The 22,016-nt window shown below is 35.3% G+C and overlaps 1 protein-coding gene across 8 annotated transcripts in view; it reads left to right on the top strand.

Annotated features, from left to right (window-relative positions):
• Positions 1 to 22,016, top strand: part of sash1a (SAM and SH3 domain containing 1a) — a 928,497-nt gene that overhangs the window by 828,863 nt on the left and 77,618 nt on the right. For all 8 annotated transcript variants that reach the window (XM_051924855.1, XM_051924854.1, XM_051924860.1 and 5 more), the window contains exons 3-4: positions 2,462 to 2,512; positions 3,781 to 3,830. In XM_051924855.1, coding sequence (XP_051780815.1) covers positions 2,462 to 2,512; positions 3,781 to 3,830 — 101 coding nt within the window. The remainder of the gene's footprint in view (positions 1 to 2,461; positions 2,513 to 3,780; positions 3,831 to 22,016) is intronic.

Below are 22,016 nucleotides of genomic sequence, written 5' to 3'. Positions count from 1 at the left end.
TCACTGGTAATAAATGATAAAGCTAGATTTTCACACTTAAATGTCAGTACATTTTATGTGATGATAATAACATTTTGTGTGTTTCACATCCTGATTTTTTTTTTCTTAGTCAAGAATATACCTACACAAAAAATTCTCTGGGGTGCTGCTAGGTCTTGATATGAGAGATTGTTCAGTTCTCCTTCCTGGCATTTTTGACTCGACTTTTTCACACACGCCCTCATGCAAGCAAGTACAGGGACATGCTACATGAAGAGTCACACCAAATTTTAACTAAACTTGTCCCCTTTAGGGTTTTTTGTTGCTAATCAATGGCATACTGTACATTTATAATCATGCCCGGAACGTCTTAGTTGTCCAGGAAAACTATATGTGTGCATTATGATAGATTAAAATTACTAGAGCTAATGCAAGCCATTTTTTTTATATTTTCAACTTTCTAAGACTTGTTTCAGACACCTGGGGCCTCATGCATAAGGCCGTGCGTAGAATTCGCACTATAACATGACGTAAGCACAAAAGCGGAAATGTGCTTACGCACAAAAAAATCCAGATACATAAATCTGTGCGAACGGCAACTTCCATGTTCTTCTGCTCCATAAATCCTGGTCAGCGTGAAAAGTAACGCACGTGCATGCACCTGCTGTCCCGCCCCAACTCTGCCCAGAATTACGCCTCGTTGAATATGCCAATCAATATAAATAGCCCTTAAGCTCAGCCTTCTGTGAAAAGACAATGGCAAAAACAAGCAGAAAAAATAGAAGAATTTCACCAAATACCAAGTGGAGGCAAGACAGTAATAAAAACAACAAAAGGAAGTTGATCGATTGACATAGCGTGTCGGAGAAACTTGAAAGCTCAAGTTAACAAAGTCGCACAGTGCCCGAAATAAAAAAGTTGTCACATATCAAAGTTGCCATGAAAAGGCGAGTCGTAGCCCACCGTCTGAGTGTCGTATGAAAGCTTATTAGGGTACAAAGAAAAAAAAAATAGGCACAAAGTGGGGGAAAAAAGCAGGAAATGTCAAGTTTAATCTCTAAATTTCCACTTTAATCACTTAGTTTATTTTGTCATTAAAGTATAACATCATAAACTTCATCTTAAAATTGTTTAATTTACTCTCAAAAACTTGAACACTGCCACTGGTTCAATCTAAACTAAGCTGGTTAATATGACAACAGTTATAATGGAGTATAGGATGCTGCTTGATGTTGATGGCTAGAGATTTGGTTTTATCTACATATGTAATCAGGTCAACTTGAAGTGCTACATGACTAACCAAGTTAAGCATCACCTGTTGCAATGCACCAAATTGTGCCAGATAATAACGTTGTTGGCAAATCTGAGATTTAAGAGCAGGAAATTGTTCACCTCAATTCCACCAGCAGCTGCTTTTTCAACCTTGCCCATCTGTCAATCAGTGGTGATGTTAAGTAGAACTCTGAGCTATTATCCGCAGTAAAGGTGGAAAATATGCAAATATACTTACAATTAGAACGATTTTGCTTGATAATGTGCGATGTGGTGTTTCCCATATGGCAAATAATGTTTCTTTGTACAGTGCACCCTAAGTGGTAATAAAACTAGTTTGTTTAATTTCACTTTGTTAATTTTTCCCAATTTATTTTAATGAAATAGCAATCAAACCATTACAGTGTAGTGAAAAAGTATTTGCTAGTTTCCTTTTTTTATTGTAAATTTTTGACTGAATATTTTTATGTCTTATCATGTAATCTTATATTATACAAATGACACCTGAGGAACAAGTAATCTTTTTGTAAACTTGTGTCGTTTATTGAATGAATAAAGTTGTCCATATCAAATGGCACTGTGTGGGGGGAAAAAGTGGTTGCCTCTTACACCTAGCAACAGGTTGCACCAACTTGAGCTGCAACCAAACACTTCCCACAACTCAATAATAGTCTTTCACATTGCTATGGAGAAATTTTCAACTTACTCTTTTTGCACAACTGCTTAAATGCAGAAGCATTGCTAAGTTCTCAAACTATTCAATTTGAGTCTTGCCACAGTGCCTCTGTTGCATTTAGGTCTTAACCTTGACGAGGCCTGTTCACTTTAATTTTACTTATTTTTAGTCATATTTTTTTGGACATACTTTCATGTTTTTGTTTATTGTAGAGTAACTATTTGTGAGTCTTTACTTGTAACCTGAAATGTTTACATTATACTATTTTAAGATTGATATCCTTGTGTGTAATAAATGACTGAATTTTGAATTTTTACATCGACATTTTGAATCTTATTGATGACTGTGCCGTCACCATATTGTATTGTATATTGTTCATGTATTGCATTATTTTATCTTTTATTGTGTCTCAATTATTTTGTAAAACATGTTTGTAAAGTGTTGTTGCTTACTTAAAAAAACATACAAGTCATTTGTTACATTAATACCTATTTTGTGTTTTTTATTTTTATTTTTTTTGTGTTTCTTTATCAGGAGAAACCTGATGCTAACTCTTCATCACTGCAGTTGCGATCCCAAGTTGAAGTAAGTAAAGATGTAACAAAATTTTGTATACAGTAATCCCTCACTGTATCGCGCTTCGCCTTTCGCAGCTTCACTCTATCGCGGATTTTATATGTAAGCATATTTAAATATATATCGCGGATTTTTTGCTGGTTCACGGATTTCTGCGGACAATGGGTCTTTTAATTTCTTGTACATGCTTCCTCAGTTGGTTTGCCCAGTTGATTTCATACAAGGGACGCTATTGGCAGATGGCTGAGAAGCTACCCAACGTACTTTTCTCTCTCTCTCTCTCTCTCTCTCTCTCTCTCTCTCTCTTGCGCTGACTTTCTCTGATCCTGACGTAGGGGGATTGAGCAGGGGGGCTGTTCGCACACCTAGACGATACGGACGCTCGTCTAAAAATGCTGAAAGATTATCTTCACGTTGCTACCTTCTGTGCAGCTGCTTCGTGAAGCGACATGCTGCACGGTGCTTCGCATACTTAACAGCACGAAGGGCACGTATTGATTTTCGATTGTTTGTTTTTCTCTGTCTCTCTCTTTCTCTGCTCCTGACTGAGGGGGTGTGAGCTGCCGCCTTCAACAGCTTTGTGCGCGGTGCTTTGCATACTTAAAAGCCAAACAGCCCTATTGATTTGTTTGCTTTCTCTATCTCTCTGACAGTCTGTGCTCCTGATGTGCACTCCTTTGAAGAGGAAGATATGTTTGCATTCTTTTAATTGTGAGACGGAACTGTCATCTCTGTCTTGTCATGGAGCACAGTTTAAACTTTTGAAAAAGAGACAAATGTTTGTTTGCAGTGTTTGAATAACGTTCCTGTCTCTCTACAACCTCCTGTGTTTCTGTGCAAATCTGTGACCCAAGCATGACAATATAAAAATAACCATATAAACATATGGTTTCTACTTCGCGGATTTTCTTATTTCGCGGGTGGCTCTGGAACGCAACCCCCGCGATGGAGGAGGGATTACTGTACTACATTTGAAATAGAAATGATTTGTGGAGCTAAAGTCCAGTTAACTTTACCTAGTCTTTCTTTATATTTTGGCAAGATATAAAATGTGGATTATATCATAGAGTGGGTGAGGACATCTTCAAATGTACTTAATTCTTGGATATGCTGGCACCGTAGAGTTGCCTTCAGTGTTCCAAATTTGAGGTGAAGATCTTTATTGAAGGACTATAACGTTTTCCCTTATGTCCCAAGTGTTTGGCTTCATATCGTTTCCTTTAGGCCTTTGATTCTAATCTTGTAATATTTGTATGTGCTTTAATATGTATTTACAGGAGTCACTTGGCTTCAGCAGCACAGTGTCAACACCGGAGGTCGAGAGGAAGTAAGTGTCTCCTGACAAATAAGTTAATAAATACTTTCAGTCTACATCTGCACATTCTTTACACAATTAATTCTAAATTGGAGTTTTTTTAGTTGCTTTTTGATTTGCACTCATATTTCTTTAATTTTCATCTACAGCACATTACATTTTTTGTAATACTTGGCCACAATATTGACTTTTACAGTAATATGAAAAAGTTTGGGAACTCCTCCCAGCCTGCATAATAATTTACTCTCAACAAAAAAAGATAACAGTGGTATGTCTTTCATTTCCTAGGAACACCTGAGTACTGGGGTGTTTTCCGAACAAAGATTTTTAGTGAAGCAGTATTTAGTTGTATGAAATTAAATCAAATGTGAAAAACTGGCTATGCAAAAATTTGGGTCCCCTTGTAAGTTTGCTGATTTGAATGCATGTAACTGCTCAATACTGATTACTTGCAACACCAAATTGGTTGGATTAGCTCATCAAGCCTTGAACTTCATAGACAGGCGTGCCCAATCATGAGAAAAGGTATTTACGGTGGTCAATTGCAAGTTGTGCTTCCCTTTGACTCTCCTCTGAAGAGTGACAGCATGGGATCCTCAAAGCAACTCTCAAAAGATCTGAAAACAAAGATTGTTCACTATCATGGTTTAGGGGAAGGCTATAAAAAGCTATCTCAGAGGTTAAAACTGTCAGTTTCAACTGTAAGGAATGGAATCAGGAAATGGAAGGCCACAGGCACAGTTGCTGTTAAACCCAGCAGGTCTGGCAGGCCAAGAAAAATAGAGGAGTGGCATATGCGTAGGATTGTGAGAATGGTTACAGACAACCCACAGATCACCTCCAAAGACCTGCAAGAACATCTTGCTGCAGATGGTGTATCTGTACATCGTTCAACAATTCAGCGCAATTTGCAGAAAGAACATCTGTATGGCAGGGTGATGAGAAAGAAGCCCTTTCTGCACTCACGCCACAAATAGAGTTGCTTGTTGTATGCAAATGCTCATTTAGACAAGCCAGATTCATTTTGGAACAAAGTGCTTTGGACTGATGAGACAAAAATTGAGTTATTTGGTCATAACAAAAAGCGCTTTGCATGGCGAAAGAAGAAAAACGCATTCCAAGAAAAACACCTGCTACCTGCTGTCAAATTTGGTAGAGGTTCCATCATGCTGTGTGGCTAGTTCAGGGACTGGGGCCCTTGTTAAAGTTGAGGGTCAGATGAATTCAACGGAATATCAACAAATTCTTCAGGATAATGTTCAAGCATCAGTCACAAAGTTGAACTTATGCAGGGGTTGGACATTCCAACAAGACAATGACCCAAAACAGTTTGAAATCTACAGAGGCATCCCCTGACTTGAGTATCATTAAAAATCTATGGGATGATTTGAAGCAGGCTGTCCATACTCGGCAGCCATCACATTTAACTGAACTGGAGAGATTTTGTATGGAAGAATGGTCAAAAATACCTCCATCCAGAATCCAGACACTCATCAAAGGCTATAGGAGGTGTCTAAAGGCTGTTATATTTGCAAAAGGAGACTCAACTAAGTATTGATTTAATATCTCTGTTGGGGTGCTCAAATTTATGCACTTGTCTAATTATGTTATGATGCATATTGCATATTTTCTGTTAATCCAATAAACTTAATGTCACTGCTGAAATACTACTGTTTCCATAAGGCATGTCATATATTAAAAGGAAGTTGCTACTTTGAAAGCTCAGCCAATGATAAACAAAAATCCAAAGAATTAAGAGGGGTTCCCAAACTTTTTCATATGACTGTATGTGGATGAGAATGTCTATTGAAATCATGCTTATTTAGAATTGTTTTTACTTAAATAGGTACTGCTGTTTTTGACTGAAAAAATGTTCATGCTTTATTCATTGTCTGTTTAGTTCATTTTATACACACATTTTAAATTAAATAACTTTGTGTGTTTACAACATTGTTAAAGCTATAGTTAAGCACCTTAAATAATGCCCCCAGTATGGTTAAATAAGTGAATAAGGCTTCTCCTTCGTGTATTCTAAGGAAGTCCTAAATGGGATTTTGGACTGCTTTATCATCTACATTTAGAAGAAAATATACTGGCTATTTGAAGTTTTGAAGAAAAAGAATACAAAAATCCTCCTAATTTCTTTTTATTTTGTGTATGCTCATTTTCCACTACCAACATGCCTTACATGTTTATAGAATAATAATGATGATGCTGGAAGTGTTACTTGTAAGTCAGAAATTGCATTATATGTAATTACATTAATACAAATTGAATCACCCTGAATTTCATTTTAAGGTCCTTGACATTCTTGATTTTCATGCCAACAGTTTACCTCATGCCCTGTAACTCACTTAACACTTAGAAAAGGATATCCATGACTAACGTGCAAATCATAGCATCCCACATTATTCAGACCATCAGCTTTTGCATCAGCACAGGAAGTCTGTACAATCCTGTTTCCCGCTGCCCTTGGGGGCATTTTTTTATTAAATAGCCTTCGATAAACAGTGTGTTTCCGTCCATTGTTCGTTTTACTGGATGGAGCGGCCTGATAATGGGAAGCAAAATTAGAAAGCAGAAAAAATAACCCTATAACCTTAGACTGTTCTACTTTTGAGTGATATTTGTATATGAGTCACTCTATTTTCTAACAAAGAAGATGGTAACATTATATTAGTGTGCTTTTATGATCCTATCCATTTCTGATTGAATTATTAGCTCATATTAGCTACTGACTTCAAGAGCATTTTTAATTTTAAATGTATTTCTTTATTTTTTCATAGGTATTAATAAAAATTGATTTAGCATGGTAATGTGTGTTCAATGCTTATTTGAATTAAATAAGAAAAAAAACATTTTATGCTATGCTGTAACCGTCAGGTATACCATTTGACATAGAGTTTTTGGGCAAGTGATCCAAGTCATCACAGTTGATTTTACAGACTTCATTCAAATAAATTTCATATGTTTATGCTCGTTTATATGTAATATTACCTTATGGGTTTAATGTTTTTGTGCTAGTTCCTATTGGAATTAATATATTCTTTAAAGGAACATGACTGAAGTATTAAATTTTTTACAGTTCCATTCTTAATCTTTTCAAAAATGTGACTAGGCTGCTAGTTCTTCCTGTTAAAATGAACTTGTATGAAAGACATGTTATAACATTTATTTAATTCTGTTGAATCCTAGCACCATCTTATGTCATGGCAGCACCATTTCTTAAAATAATTAGTTTTGTTTTTTTTTTATTTCTTTTGATAATATTAACCAGTAGTTCTAAAGTGTGTCTACTACCACAGTCTTTTTATTTTTGATAAAGCATTTCATAGGGAATATGGTACATTTTACATAATATGTGTCTCATTCTTTCTTACAATAATAAATATTTTATACTGGATGTGGGTATTAAATATGTGACTTTTTTTAACAGTAAGCCACAGCATACATTACAATTTTATATTATATACCACATTTTTTAATAAATACCAAAGCTTACAGTATATTGCATTTCGTGTACAGTAAAATTTGTACGCTATAGCCAATATATATTTAAAAATCAGAAGGGTTCTTATTGATTACATTAAAGTATACTCAGTATTGAAATTTTGCATGTTATTTTAAATTTCTGACCTTTATGGTGAGAACAGCCTTTTATTTTTCCCCAGGAGAAATTTGTTTCACATGTCATTATAAAATTCAATACAATTTTCAAAAATATATTTATATTTTATGCAGTTACACTGTATTTTAACTCGTTATTTAAAAATAAAGGCCCTCTTTAACTGAGGCATCACTGTCATTCATCTGTGACGGAACCCCAATTTTTACATGTTAATGGGTATTGTAAATTATGTAACTAGCATCAAGCACCAGCTTGGGACAAGCTCTGAATCTGACAGCCAGTCCATTGCAGGTCCATACTGAAACATACCTACACTCAATCATTTGGAAACAATTTCTAGTCACCAGTTAACCTTACATGTACTGTACATGAGTACACACAGAAAAACCAACAAAGAGATGGAAAATGTACAGTGTTCAGGTGAAGATTTCACCCCCGGCATATGGATCTTTTAGGCAGCATTGTTTCGCTTTGAGATGTCAGGTTGTGGTTTTTAATTTGAGTAAATGTAGTAGTTGGGTGATGCTTTTATATTGGCAGTTGATACACATGTGTGAGGGGTGCGCATTGTGGGCAAAAAGAAAAAGCTGAATCTGGCTACTAAACACAATCTTACAGCCTTTTTATGAGAGTAAGAACTACCATACCTCAAAAATAACACAAGCGTGCAAAGTAGATTTTTTTGAAGTTTATTAATTCCTAAATTCAGCAATTTGCCATTTGTAAACACTGAAATTATGGTTGAAAATTAGAATTATTTCAGGGCTCCAGACTGTGACTACAATGGTCACAAATGTAACCAAAAGTAGGCTTTGCTGATTATCATTTCTGCTTAGTTTGCCAGTGGCAAATGAAATCAGCTTTAAACTAATTATATTATAACAGATGCAGAAATTTATTTATTTTTTTAAATGTATTTATTTTTTTATTGTTTAGTGGACGCTCCGTTAACATATGTGTTGGTATGGGCTCCCACTTGGGTATCTGTGAGCCTCTTAAAGGCTGGTTTATATACTTCATGCATCCGTGCAACATGAGGGACAAAAAAGACATCAGACTTGGAGACACAAGCTTGAAAATATGTCTAAGTACACTGTGCGGCTGACACGGCAACCATGTATTCCAAAGTGGTGAATTTCAACCAGAGTCTGGTTACGCTTGTGCCAGAATAATGAACAAAGGGCTGAATATAATGTAACCGGTCATCACAATGCAAGGAAGGCAAAACATTTGAAATTCATCTTCCCATCATGTGCCCCATGGAATTCAGTTGTGCCTTCTGATTTGGCACAGGCACACTAAGGTGTGATTGTCACAAATCTCCTAGTGTTCACGCATCTTTGCATGCCATTTCTCTTTTGATTTAACACATGCTCTATGCAAAATGCCGGCCTGTCTTGTCGGTAAACATGCATGTGCAGCCACCTGTCTGATGTTTCCTCATGTATTGTGATATCATGAAGACTGTGTTTTAAGATTGCAGGTGTACTACATGTTGTTGTCATTTTACTGGGATGCTCTGTGATTCACAGCAGACAGTACATTTTGTTAAAATGGTATTGATAAATGTCACTAATTTCTTCAATGGGAAATCATCAAATTAGAAACATGGAAAATAAGATTTAGTAAAAAATTAATATTAGTAATAATATTTCATTACTTGACACCTAAGAACTCTGTGTAAAGAAATTTTAAAGACAAATTGTTAAAATAAATGTATTAATTCCACTTTTATGCCACACATGGTGTCATGCTCTTAATCATTTACTCAGGTAGTTTTTTAATGGGGAAAAAACACTTCCACAGGAAAGGCTTTGTGGTGGAGCTCAAATTTCATATGAGTGATTAAAACCTTGTGAATGAAATATGTTAAGTTCTACAAAAAAAGAAAATTTCTTACCTGTCATGTCCACCCCTTTAAATTGTATGTGGGGGGGGGGGGGGGGTGTCTCATTTTCACAGCAGGCATCATTATCCTATAAAACTCTTTTTTCCTGTATATTACATGCACAGCTGATCATGGCAGATTAAAACGGATCAAACTGTGAACACTGTTTAGTTTAAATACTGCACAGTGTATCTAAGCTTATCAGGCAGTCTTCAATTGCATGTTCATATCTACTGTGCCCCTGCGTCCCTTCCACCAGAGGGAAATGAGGAAATACTCATTTCCACAGCTGAGCATTTGCCGTAGAAATATGTGCCCCTATAAGCTGCTTGCATAATGAACACTTTATAGCTAAAATTGTTCAAAATGTATTCCAAATGACTATATCAATGTCATATTTAATGTGCCTCTCCATCCCATCCACTGGAGGAGACACTCATTTTCACAGCTGAGCCTTTGTTGTTGAAATGCTGTTCTATTTACAAAATGAACACTGGATAGCTAAAATGAGCTAAATCTATTTAAAAGAATCTATGAAGTCTTTTGTCACTTTTTTCTCTACTGTGCACTTTTGTCCTATACACTGGAAGGGACATTTATTGTTCCAGCTGGAGCAGAGCTGTAAAAATGTGTGCCCCTCTATCTAATGCTTACAAAATGAACACTGGACAACTAAAATTCTTCAAAATGTATTTTAAAAGGTTTTAGAAAGTCTTTTGTGTCATCCACTGGTGGGCACTCATTTCAATGGTGAGAGCAGAGCTGTAGAAATGAGTGGCTTCTGCCTTCTTTGATTTTGCCTCAAACTGTAGCAGCTATTGACAGTTGTGTTCTCGCAATCAGAGGCATATCAGACAGACCATTAAAGAATGTGAAGTTGCAGGAGTTTCTTCAGAACACTGGGTAGAATCACTTGCTCAGCATAAAAATGTGGTGCCCCAGGATAACACGCATGTTTCAATCTTGGAGGATTTAGTCACAGTTAGCACAGAAGGCCCATCACTTGAGCAGTTTCCTGAGCCCTGTGCTAAACACTGTCTCACTTCAAACAAGAGTAAAAGAAGGCCAAATTACACTGGATGGCCCTCTGACATTGGCATTCTCGTCGCCAGTGACACCAACTCAGAGCCTGAGTAAAATACAAAGTTCATAACGACTGTACATAGATTGCAATGTACCCAAATCATCAAGACAGGCATAAAAACAAAAGGGAAGGATGCATTGCACAGGAGAAGGAAAATAATTAGGCACATACACATAGAGTTTAGAAAGGTAAGAGATGAAAGACTAATATTTTACACATTTGATTATTTGGCACTTAAACCTATTGGCTACCATTTTTCCTTTTAGGAGCCACTGGCTCCTTGAGGTGAATTTTTGTCTGGAACACTTATTTGCATTTGTGATGTTACAATACAAGATGTGTGAGATATTTCCACCCTCAGTAAAATTAATACTATGGTTTTGTTGGAATGTAGACTTTTGTAAAAGTTATGCAGACAAGAAAATAAATATATTGTAAAAGAAGAACAACAATTTAAATAAAGCAATATGTGAACTAGTTGCAAAGGAACTGCACTGTAAAAAAATTGCAAGTTTAGTACCTTCCACTGACTATGTAACCCAGAGCAGGTCTGCTGGGCAGATGTTGAAGGTTTCTGTAATAGGGATGAGTCCAAAACTAGTTTTAAGAAGTTTACTCTTTGATGCTGTCTGCAGACTACATAAATAAATCAAATGCCAGTTCTTCTTCTAAAATCTGTGTTATGATAAAGGGGGCATGATTTAAACATTTGTACTATACTTGTAAGGTGCCCTGGAAGTCATGTTCGCTATGACGGTACATTGATAAAATACTTTACTTTCCTATTCTTGTCAGGATTACGTCAGTCCTACCTAGATAATCACTTTACAGTGTGGACTCGATTTGAATTCTTATCTTTTACTGTACAAAGAGGGAGGGTCTGGTTAAAAAAAAAAAAAAAAAAAAGCTTAAAATTGATTGTAGGTTTGCCATTGTATAATTGGCACTGTATATTGAAACATTTACTGTATTGCTAGTACTGTAGCAGTACTGTACTGTAATACACGGAGTCAATTTTTATGTGCAACTTGCCTTCATTAATAACTGAAATGGTCAGTTTTGGAAACTGTAGTCATTAATTGTTCTACTGATTTTGTTTTTTCCTGTTAGGTAGTTGTTTGTTGGCTCAATTTTTAAAGCTTCAAGCTGTTTTTATTTCCACTTTCAGTTATGTGTTTTCTTTTAAATTCCTCTTGATAGTCAGAGATATGATTGATTTTAAACAAAATTAACTATCTTGTTAATTTTTCCATTATTTCTTAACATAATCACCTGATCAAACACATCTTTGTATGGCTCTGTTTCCTTAGGCCTTTAAACATCTGTATGCTAAAGGATTTTGGGTTTCAGAATTAAGATATCTGAGACCACTTAGTTTTGTATACAATCTTGGGAAAGATGCATCCTTTAAACAAATGTAAATTGTCCTGTGCACACCCAGTTAACTCTCTGAATTTTCAATGTGGTTGACTACTTTTGTATGATGTAAAGAAAAAATAAATCATATTAGCAAGTGCATTGATGTACAGAAATGTTTTCATAGACAGTTGCTTGAAAAGGGTGAGGAAGCACTTTCTGGGGAAGAATTTGTTACAATTCAGTGTACTGGGCACAAATCAGGGCCCACTTGTATTTATTTGTTTTTTTAATTTTTTAGGAACTTTAGACATAACAGAGGAATTACCATATTATCAGTATTGGCAAAATATTATGTCCATAATTGCTGTTTATGATTAATTAACAGGAAAGCTGTTATACCCACATTCTACCCAGTAAATAGTTTATTTTCCTGATATAACACATCTTTAGTGGGGCAGAGCAAGTAGAAGAATAACCATCTAATTACAATTGCAATAACCAAATGCATCTTTTTATTTTAAAGGCAAATGTTCAAAATTATGGAACATTAGGTCAATGATGTTCACAAAGAATTACTGTTGGATACATAGATTTACATCATGTACCAAACTGTTTTTTGTCTTGTCATCCTCCTCTCGTGTATGTTATAGACTTTCATCAAGGAAAAGTAAAATGTTGCATACATGAGACAAAAAGGGAACAAGTAAGCAAGCAAGCATGCAATATTAGTTAGGAATTTATTTTAATAAAAATAAATGCAAAATAAATAATAGTTCACTTACATGTATTAGATAAAAAACCCAACCCCAATTTTGCCCAAAACTCCGTTCTTTGTCCGGGCCCACTGGCTAGGTAGTTATGCAGACAATAACTTTACATGCTCATCAATTTGCAGATGTAGAACAGGTAAACGAAAATGGTCCTAACATAGAGTGGTCTATATGACACTTTTGTGTGTTACTTTTGTCCTTCTGAAAAATATGTGTATTCCGTGTTTACTTATCACTTCATTATTCTCTGCTTCTTATAATAAACTGGAGGCAGGCACTTGCGCATGGAAAAGATCAATTAGATCCTAATGTGGCGTCCATTTTAAGTGCTGCAGCAGAATTGTCAAGTGGTGAAAAGAATGTGAAATTAGCTGTTTGGCAGGGCTTAATTTCTACAAGCAAAAAATGGCACTTGTGAGTGCACAGGGGCTGAGGAATGAGCTAATTTAACCTCCACACAGCACTTCCTTGAGCTGAAGAGTAAGCAATACTAGCATCATTTCAATTTCTTTCCTTTGCTCAGTATTCAAGAGAGTGACTAGTCACACTGTTCCATTTATATTTGTACTGCTTATTGGTTACAATAGAAATTGTTGCAGACAAAAGCCTATTTTAGTACATTTTAAAAAATCATATAAATTGTAGTTGTTCAGATACCAAACAGTGAATGAGGAACGGTACGTTTTAAATTCCTTTTCATAGTAAGCCATTTTTCTGTATCCCTTCATATTTACTGCAAGAAACAAAATGTGTTAAGACAAGAATGAATAGTCAAGATCTGTAGGCCATGTGTGCATCCAGGAAATCCAAATAAAATCCCACTGCCTTGAACTTTGAAGTACTCCATCCTGTCTCTCTACTACTATGGGGTGAGCATTGTTCTGATAAGGATATGGTTCTTACGTTATACCAGCTGTAAGACAACACAATTAGGTCTCTGCTGAGTGAAGTCCACATACAATGTTTTTATAATCTGTTTTTTAAAACAAAAATCATTACAATACATTATGTATAGCCTAGTTATGATTTTTAGGTCTCCAATTAGTCTTTAAATGTTGCTTCCTTACAAATGATAGGATAAATTAATGGTCAGCCCATATGTTAAAACCAAATATTGTACTTTTTACCATTTCATTTAGCATACTTCTTAAATAAAAAGCATTAGACAATGCAAGGTTTCAATAAAATTATTAGGTATGCTGACAATTTAACAGTGCGAAGCCACAATAAATCATCATAAGGGTTGATGTTTTATTCAGGAAAATTGTAACTGCAACTAGAAAACATAATGTACAAGTCTTTTCAGACAATTTTTAAGTAGAGTGGCATAAAGACCTTGTTTGTTTTTATAAGTGGTGTTTCTGAAAGATGGTCAGACATAGTATATAGTAATGAACTGTTAACAGTGAATGGTAACCAGTGTCCAAGGAGCACCAAGTCAATAACGAAGTTAAGTCAAAACCAGATTTCAAACTATATACGTTTTTGATCAAGAACAATATCTCCTGCAAACTCTTTGATTGTTTTCAAACAAAATTGCAATTTTCCTTAACCACTCAAGTCTGTAACTAGCGCTTTCAGATCTACAGTTCAGCAGCTAAATTTGATCTTTCTAATGAAATGTTTGAGCAGCTGGTGTGAATGAAAGGAAGTACAATCCAGGCTCCCAATTTGTTATTAAGAAAATAAACAGAATGTTTACAAATATGACTTGTTTTGTCACTCCCTTCCCACAAATCATAAAGTGACAATTCATAAGCTTGGAATAGGTTTGTAGTAATTTGCAGTGCTGCCTTACAGATCCAGGGATCTGGATTCAAATCTCTCTGGGCAGTTCTTGTGTAAAGTTTGCATGTTCTACCCTTTTCTGTACGGGTCTTTCATTAAGTACTCCTATTTTCAACTCACCAAGCAAAAATGCACATGCCAGATTATTTAATGACTCAAAACTGTCAGGATATGAATGACTGTGGATGTGTAATGTGCTCTGCAATTGATTGGCATGTTGTCCACTACTTTCTCCTGCTTTGAGCACAATTTGCCGGGATAAGCACCAGTTTCCTTCAGATCTGAAATGGATTAGCAGATTAGACTTTATACAGTATTAGAATTATTATTTATGATCATAATATACATCAAGTGTATAAAGAAAAAGAATTCAAAGTCAAAGTGAACTTTATTGTCAACTCAACCATATACAAGTATACAGATAGATGAAATTGCGAAGCTCAGGGTCCACAGTGTAACACCATGACGTGCAATAAATAAATTAAAAATAGAATTAAAATTTAAAATCTAAAAATGTAAAAATTTAGAAATAAAACACAAACAAGACACAACATTGTGCAAAGATAGGACAAAGAGGTAGCAGCAATATTGATGTATAAGATATGTAACATAATAAATAAATAATAAATAATAGATATAGATAATACAGAAGTGATCAGTGTATGATAATAGTTGTTTAAGACGTGTAAACAATGACAGGTCAGAATGTTTCACAGCAGAAGGATATCAAGAATGTTAAAATACTTAAAGGTCAGTATGAGATTTTCAGTTCTTTTCTACATGCACACTCCTCTTTGCAGGACAGTGGCTCGCATGTATAAAAGTTCTGTTTTTAGAGGTGGTTGAGGCCGTGTGGAAGGTCCCAGGGGAACAGCCTGGTGTTAAGGAGTCTAACAGCTTGGGGGTAAAATAAAATTCATATAAGAGGCTGCATTTCAGTAATTTTTGAGTTAAAGTTATACTTTAGTGTATACAAATATTTCTTTCTTTCTAGGTCAATATTTATAATTTATGAGCTAAACATATAAATATATTATAAATTTAGCAAACAGATTAAATTTACTATAGACATCATGTCTCCAAATGTCTCTTATGTACCTTGTATATAAAATTACATTTCATTTACATTTTTAGTGAAAATATTTTTTTTCAAAGATACAAATCTTACCACTGAAATACCTCGTATACTTCAGATTTTTATGACTGAAACACTGGTAAGTTTGTGACTTACTGAGGGTTGTGGAATCAATAGTGGGAATTAAAATGACAGCCTCATGACTGGGCCTTTGCAGGCTTATAAGAAAAGAAGTAGAATAAGAAATGAACAGGCACAGTTTTTAGCACACAAAAATGGCTTTTTCTGTTCAGAGCATACGTATTGAAAAATAAAGAGAACCTTTTGTATTAAATCTGAGGACAGTCATCAGAACAGAAGTTATGATTGGTTAGCCTTTAGAATTGCATCTCATACAGTAAGCAAGTAGTGATTTTGTAGAGATGTACATATACAACTTTTGTATTGGTGTAATAAGAGTGTTATACAGCATTGTTATATATTGAGATAAATGTAATAATGTTTGGGCATTATTCCTAGGCAGCAGGGGGTGCTGCAGTGGGGTTTGGACATATCTTTGTACAAGTTGTTGGAGTGGACTCTCAGTAAAAAGACTACTGTGCAGTTAACATAATTTCTGGCCTTGGTATCTACATTATATCATTGAGTGTCTGCCTGTCATCAGCCTCAAATTACCAGATATAATAAGCATATCCACTAAATATCCTGAGTATATTTCTTATAAAACTAAACAGAGATGGATTCAGTGTTGCATATTTGTTTTTTTACTGAAAATATTTGACTTTTCGTAGAGGTTGTGATTAAATGTAATTTTTAGGGTAAATACAAGTGAAGTTCATGGGTAAAAGTAGAAAGGTTGTTTGCTGACAAAGCAAATAGCCTCTGTATGCAACCCAATTACCACAGTACATTCATATGGAAATTTTCACAGACCGTGTTGACAGCTGCTGTAGCAATAGTTATGTATTTAAAGGCATTTTTTTGTATAGGTTGGTCTTGTGTCAAAATTTTCATTTTTCATTTCAGCTTCTTTTAAGGGAATCATGTTGTATAATCAATATTTCAGGGCCAAATGCAAACATGTTCTTGGAGTTTTTCAAGTAATATATCAGTAGTGGCCCTAGTAAGGCAAGACCTTGTTTGTGTACATTGAAAAAGTTTGAACCCTCTTGAAGAGCCAGTGTCATGGCAACATAGTGACATGATAATAGAATGGGGGCCCGTTACTTTCCTCTTCTTTCTCACAAACATGCCCATAAGGTCAAAGCTTGGAAGCATGAAACCTTGTTTTTTCAGTTTTGGGGCATACAAATTTAACAAGAATAGTGAAAGCTTATTTTACTCTGTAATTCTTTCTTACTCATAGGTAAAGTACCAAGGATTCAATGTATAGGAAAAGGAAGTGTTTTCTTTTTTTCCTTTTTTGGCTTTAGTGTTGCTGTATGGTGGGACTGTCTGATAACTCAATCTCCTGTTAATTTTATGTTTCTCCACACCTATCTTTGTACTCACATTCCCTTTTTATATTTCTGTTTACAAGTTTTGTTTTAATGGGCTACTTATAAAGAATCAGTTATTTCCTTTCTGTTTTAGTTTTTTTCTATGCATATTTGTACACGTTAAGGTAAAATTGCAATACTAGACACTAATTATGCCTGGTGTTCTTTAAAGAGTAATAAAAAAAACAAACTAAGAGGGATAACTGTGATTTTTAAAAACAGATACATTCATTTTTACCAAAGGGTGAATAATGATGAAGTGTGTGTGTGTCTGTGTGTATATAATACAGTACATGTACTTTAATGAGAATGTAGTTGCACCATCTCTTCTGTTCTAGGACTTGCATAGCAATTTTTTCCAAACAGTAACCTTTGGAGTAGTAAGGTGAAAGTGCAGTCTAGTCTAAAATTTAGATCAACTGAATTTTGATTGATTTATTTTTTGATCCCTTTTTCCAGTACACAGTCACAGGGAGTTTGAGTTGATCCCAGTGAGAACAAAGAAGGGTTTTGAGTTTAATCTAGAAACCCCTTTTGACAGAAGTGGTAAATTTAGCTATTAAACCAGAAGACTAATTTATTCTTGGCTGTTTTGAGTATTGTCCATTAAAGACATGAAAGTTGTTTTGTTTTTTTTTTACTGTTGATAGTTGCTAAAGTGAATAATGAATTAATACAAAGTGAATCTGGCTTTTATGTTTTTTATATACTTCTGCACTATTGAAGTACTGGGTGTCCTTTGCATACTGAGAATGATTACATTGTGCATTTCCTTTTTTTTTTTACTTTTTAAGAGTGTGGTATGTTTGTGAAACTCTAGAATGTCAGAAAATCTACACATACACCATAAAAGTCTACTGTGTATGCAATTATGAGTTGTGCAATTGTCTTGGAAATTTAATTTTGGTTTGGTGTTATTTGTTAGAAAACAAAGTTTAAAACAAATATTTCAATTAACCAGGATTATGAAAAATTTGTCATCTGTTTTATGCATTTTTTTTCTGGTACATAAAGGCAACTTCTGCTTGGTGTCTGTGTAAGTTCAGGTTAAAGTTATCAAATATGCATGTCTGTAGATGTGGTTTTGTGAAGACTCACTGTTTTGATATTCAGGAGTCTACCACACTATGTGAGCAATGAATTTGATCACTAACTTTCTGTTTGATTGCCATGCCCAATTGGATCAATGGTCAATTTACCATGATTTGCATTATTTGCCATCTCTCTGAGATCTCTATTATAACCTGTGGAGCATAGTAAAGTAATATTTGATGCCATGCTTATCATAAGGCCCAAAAAATAAAAAAAACTTAAACGCAATTTTGTAAGAATTACAAATACAATTACAGAATACTTGACAACATAATTGTGCATGGTTATTTATAAGCAAATCATTTACAGTACACCCCCAATATTGTGTATGCATCTGTGTTTGAAATACAACAAAAAGATTCTTGAAATGACACCATTATGAAAAAGAACAACAAAAAAAAAAAAACAAAGGGGAAAGGCAAGATCACATGAAGATCTCAAAGTGTAAAGCCAAAACATTAATCTACTATCCCTCTGGCCCCAACCGTACGGGTTTTAAATCTAGTACCACACAAAACACTCTGTTTCTTTTTAGACCCTGGCCTTTTTTTTTTTTAAATTTTTCAACCACTCTCCATATGACTCTGACTTAAGTTGTTCTTTGGCGATGAAGTCAATTGCATCCAGGCTAGAACAGCTTCTGGTGACATTTGTTATCCCTCTACTCCTGAACCTTGTGTTGCTTTTAAGAGGCCACCTCTCCAAGGCAGCTTTCCTAGTTGCCAACTGTTAGAGGAACAGCATATACACATAAACGTACCCTGTAGTGGCTTGGTAAGTCTTGTTTTACCAACTTCTGTGTCTTTTCCTGGCCCCCTGGCATCACTGTCTGATCAGAGAGATAAGACATTCCTGCTAACTACCGAGTTAGTTGCCCTCTAGCATCTTATGGAGTATTCCTGTGCTTCTGTCCTGGCTACCACTGTCCCTCTTATACTCATGCTAATGCCCCTGCCTGTCACCCTTTATGGATTCACACATGCAGGATATTATGGAGATTACCAGCCTCTATGCTTGTACCCTGGCATCCACAGGATCTACCAAGCTGCTTATTTGTCTGTCCGTATATTTTGGAGTTCAACTGTGAGATGCAGATAGGCAACTTAACAGTAAATTCCTCATCATGGAAACTGGAAGTACAAATAATTTTCAGAATAATTCTGAGCTATTATGAAACATTTATTTGCACAGAAAACATTAAAAATGTGGGACCTGTTGCAGAAAATTATGACATTAACATAAAAGTAAACAAAATTTATTCCTAAGAATAGAAAAAAAATATTCCTAAGAAGAGAGGTGTGGAACACTGAAGAATTCTGTTTAAGCCATTTGAGTTGAATATTTCAAATAAAAGGGTAGTTGCATCAAAGACGATGGAGAATATGAAATGGTAATATATATAAAAATTACTTGGCAAAGTAATCTGTAATTAGGAGAAAAAAATCTTTACCCTCTATAATTTTGTTGATGTTACAGTGTGACATGGGCATTGAGAAAATAAAAACTAAAATTTTTTAGAAGCACTAAAAATGTGGATGTGTAGAAGAGCAAAAAAGTTAATTGAAATGAAAAACACAAAAGCACTTCAACATGTGAGGGAAGATGGACCTTTTATAACATAATTTTATAGAATGAAAGGCAAGAAAAAAGAACAGCATCAGTAGAATATTTATATCAGGATACAGAAAACTGACACACAAAAGATAGAGATGTGGGGCACATTTGGATGCAAATAACCATCTGAGACATTTTGACAACCTTGATGCTTGGGCCTTTTTGTTTTGGGAAAAGTTAGATGAAGAGAAGAAGACAACCAATGTAACCTGAATAGCCTTTGATTTACTTTTTTGACTGCGTATAAAAATATCAAGGTGCAAACAAAGCTAAATTTAAAAATTAGTCCCATTTCAGTGCATGTTTAACCAAAGGATTTACTAACTCTACTATGATAAACACATCTTTCCTGCTTATAAGCCTTGTGACAAGGAGTTTGATACAAAACGTTACAGCATGATTCATTTTGAAGTTAACAGAACCAGGGATATGTCACACTTGTGAATTATATTTGTTTTGTAATTTAGCTTACAGTTAAAAGCATGTTCTGATATTATGTGTATAATTGTTAAAAAAGTTTTTTTATTTCAGAATTACTGTTTGGGTCAGGTAAGGTCGAGAAGCATACACTGGTACAGCTCGTTGCCACACCCAGCACATAACAAAACAGCTCAGGATCCTGGGTGACAACCCCCTAGGCAGACACATGGTCCGATCCTATCCTCTGGAAATGACCATCTATCTGCTACAGCCATGTGTTATATGGGCATCTCCTTGGCCTGATCCAGCTGCTCAGGTCCTTAACAATGGAGATCCCTGCAAGCTGGATCACCCTTGGGGAAATCACGTCACATGGCCGTAGTGGCGTAACTGACACTCTCTCATAATGCAGGCAATGTGCCTCATTTGGGACTCCATGAGCAACCACTCATTTCACACAAAGTTAAACCAGTGGTTCCCAAAGATTTTCCAAAGAGAGACAGTACCAAAGGAGTGCAGTCTTTGTCTCAGGTCACTGGATAACATGCAAGTCTCACAATCATATAGCAAAACAGGAAGCCCCAAGACACTAAAGACTTGGACCTTCATCTTTTTGCAAAGATATCGGGAGTGCCACACACCCCTTTCCAGCGACTTCGTAACCCATAAGAGGCATGAATGTCACTGCTGCGGTATTCTTTTGAAGAAAAATATTTTACTTCTATGCTCCCTGCCCTGGTTCATCTTCTGTTCATGACTGTCCATGCCTCCGCTAAAGGAATGTGAACATGGCTGCGGATTCAGGACATCACACTTTCAATTCCTATTCATGTAGCATTTGAGAAATAATAATTAGTTAATTTTGAATGTTTCATAGGTAATTCTTTAAAATGGACTTAAAGAAACTGTTTACAGTTATCGCTACCATAATAGGGGACTTAGTGTTACATTCACTAGCTGTTGAAAGAATGGATTAGAGTCATATCTTGAGAAACATTTAAAAATACTGGTGGAACATTAACCTATAATCTAAACGGCAAACTTGCCAGTCTAAGTTAATGTATTTGGCTACAGTGCCTGTACATCTCTTTCAGTTTTGTGTTTGTTTGACTTATTCTAAGGGGTTCTCTTCCGGAAGGACCAGAGTTAGTGTCCAATACCAGAATTTTTTTTTTTACAGTTCTCGATTTGTTGTGTATGCCATTTTGTAATTGATTATTCTGTGGATTCATTCACAGTGTGTGCTTCCAAGCGATTTAATAAAGATGTCCATGCTATGCTGTATGCTATGTTTTAATCTGTTGTTATTACTATAAATGAACACATCACAGAATATTTTTTACAAACAGAATCACAGTAAATTTGGAAAAGCTCTGTGCACTTTTTATAGTGAGCATCACAAAAGGATAGGTCAGGATCACATAGTGCAGTAGATGCCACAGAGTATGCATTCAGGCTTTTTACCCATAGCCTTGTGGTTTTAAGGCCAGCATACTGTAGTGGTCTTAGGCGTAAGTCAGCATGGGTATTCTGGGGACGCTCACTACTGTAAGTCAGAATAATGAAGACCATATTGTATTGTTTTACATTTTTATCATTTTAATTTTTTTTACGTAAAGAGAGTTTAAAAATCTCAGAATCAAATGACTAAGCTCCCATATCCTTTTAGGTTAACGAATTGATCTTTTTTTCAGTTGTGCCTGAACTCTCATGAATATGCTAGTATGTTGTCTTTCTGATGGCATGCTGCACTTATCAAGTGGCAAGACCAGACAGTGAGCATAGTGCTTTTTGCCACAATGATGTTGCTTGATGCTGCAATTTGTTTTGGGGAACGTAAAGGGAAAGAACAGTAGGTCTAACAGTAAAGTGAGCAGAGAAACACGGCATTTTATTATCCACAGTAATGCTTTGTGAATAAACACTGCTTTTGTTTTCTTTTGAACAAATCATGATGATGCCCCCATGTGGAGATTATAAG

The sequence above is a fragment of the Erpetoichthys calabaricus genome, chromosome 3 (assembly GCF_900747795.2).
Source record: "Erpetoichthys calabaricus chromosome 3, fErpCal1.3, whole genome shotgun sequence".
Taxonomy (NCBI): domain Eukaryota; kingdom Metazoa; phylum Chordata; class Cladistia; order Polypteriformes; family Polypteridae; genus Erpetoichthys; species Erpetoichthys calabaricus.
This window is presented reverse-complemented; position numbering and strand designations above follow the sequence as displayed.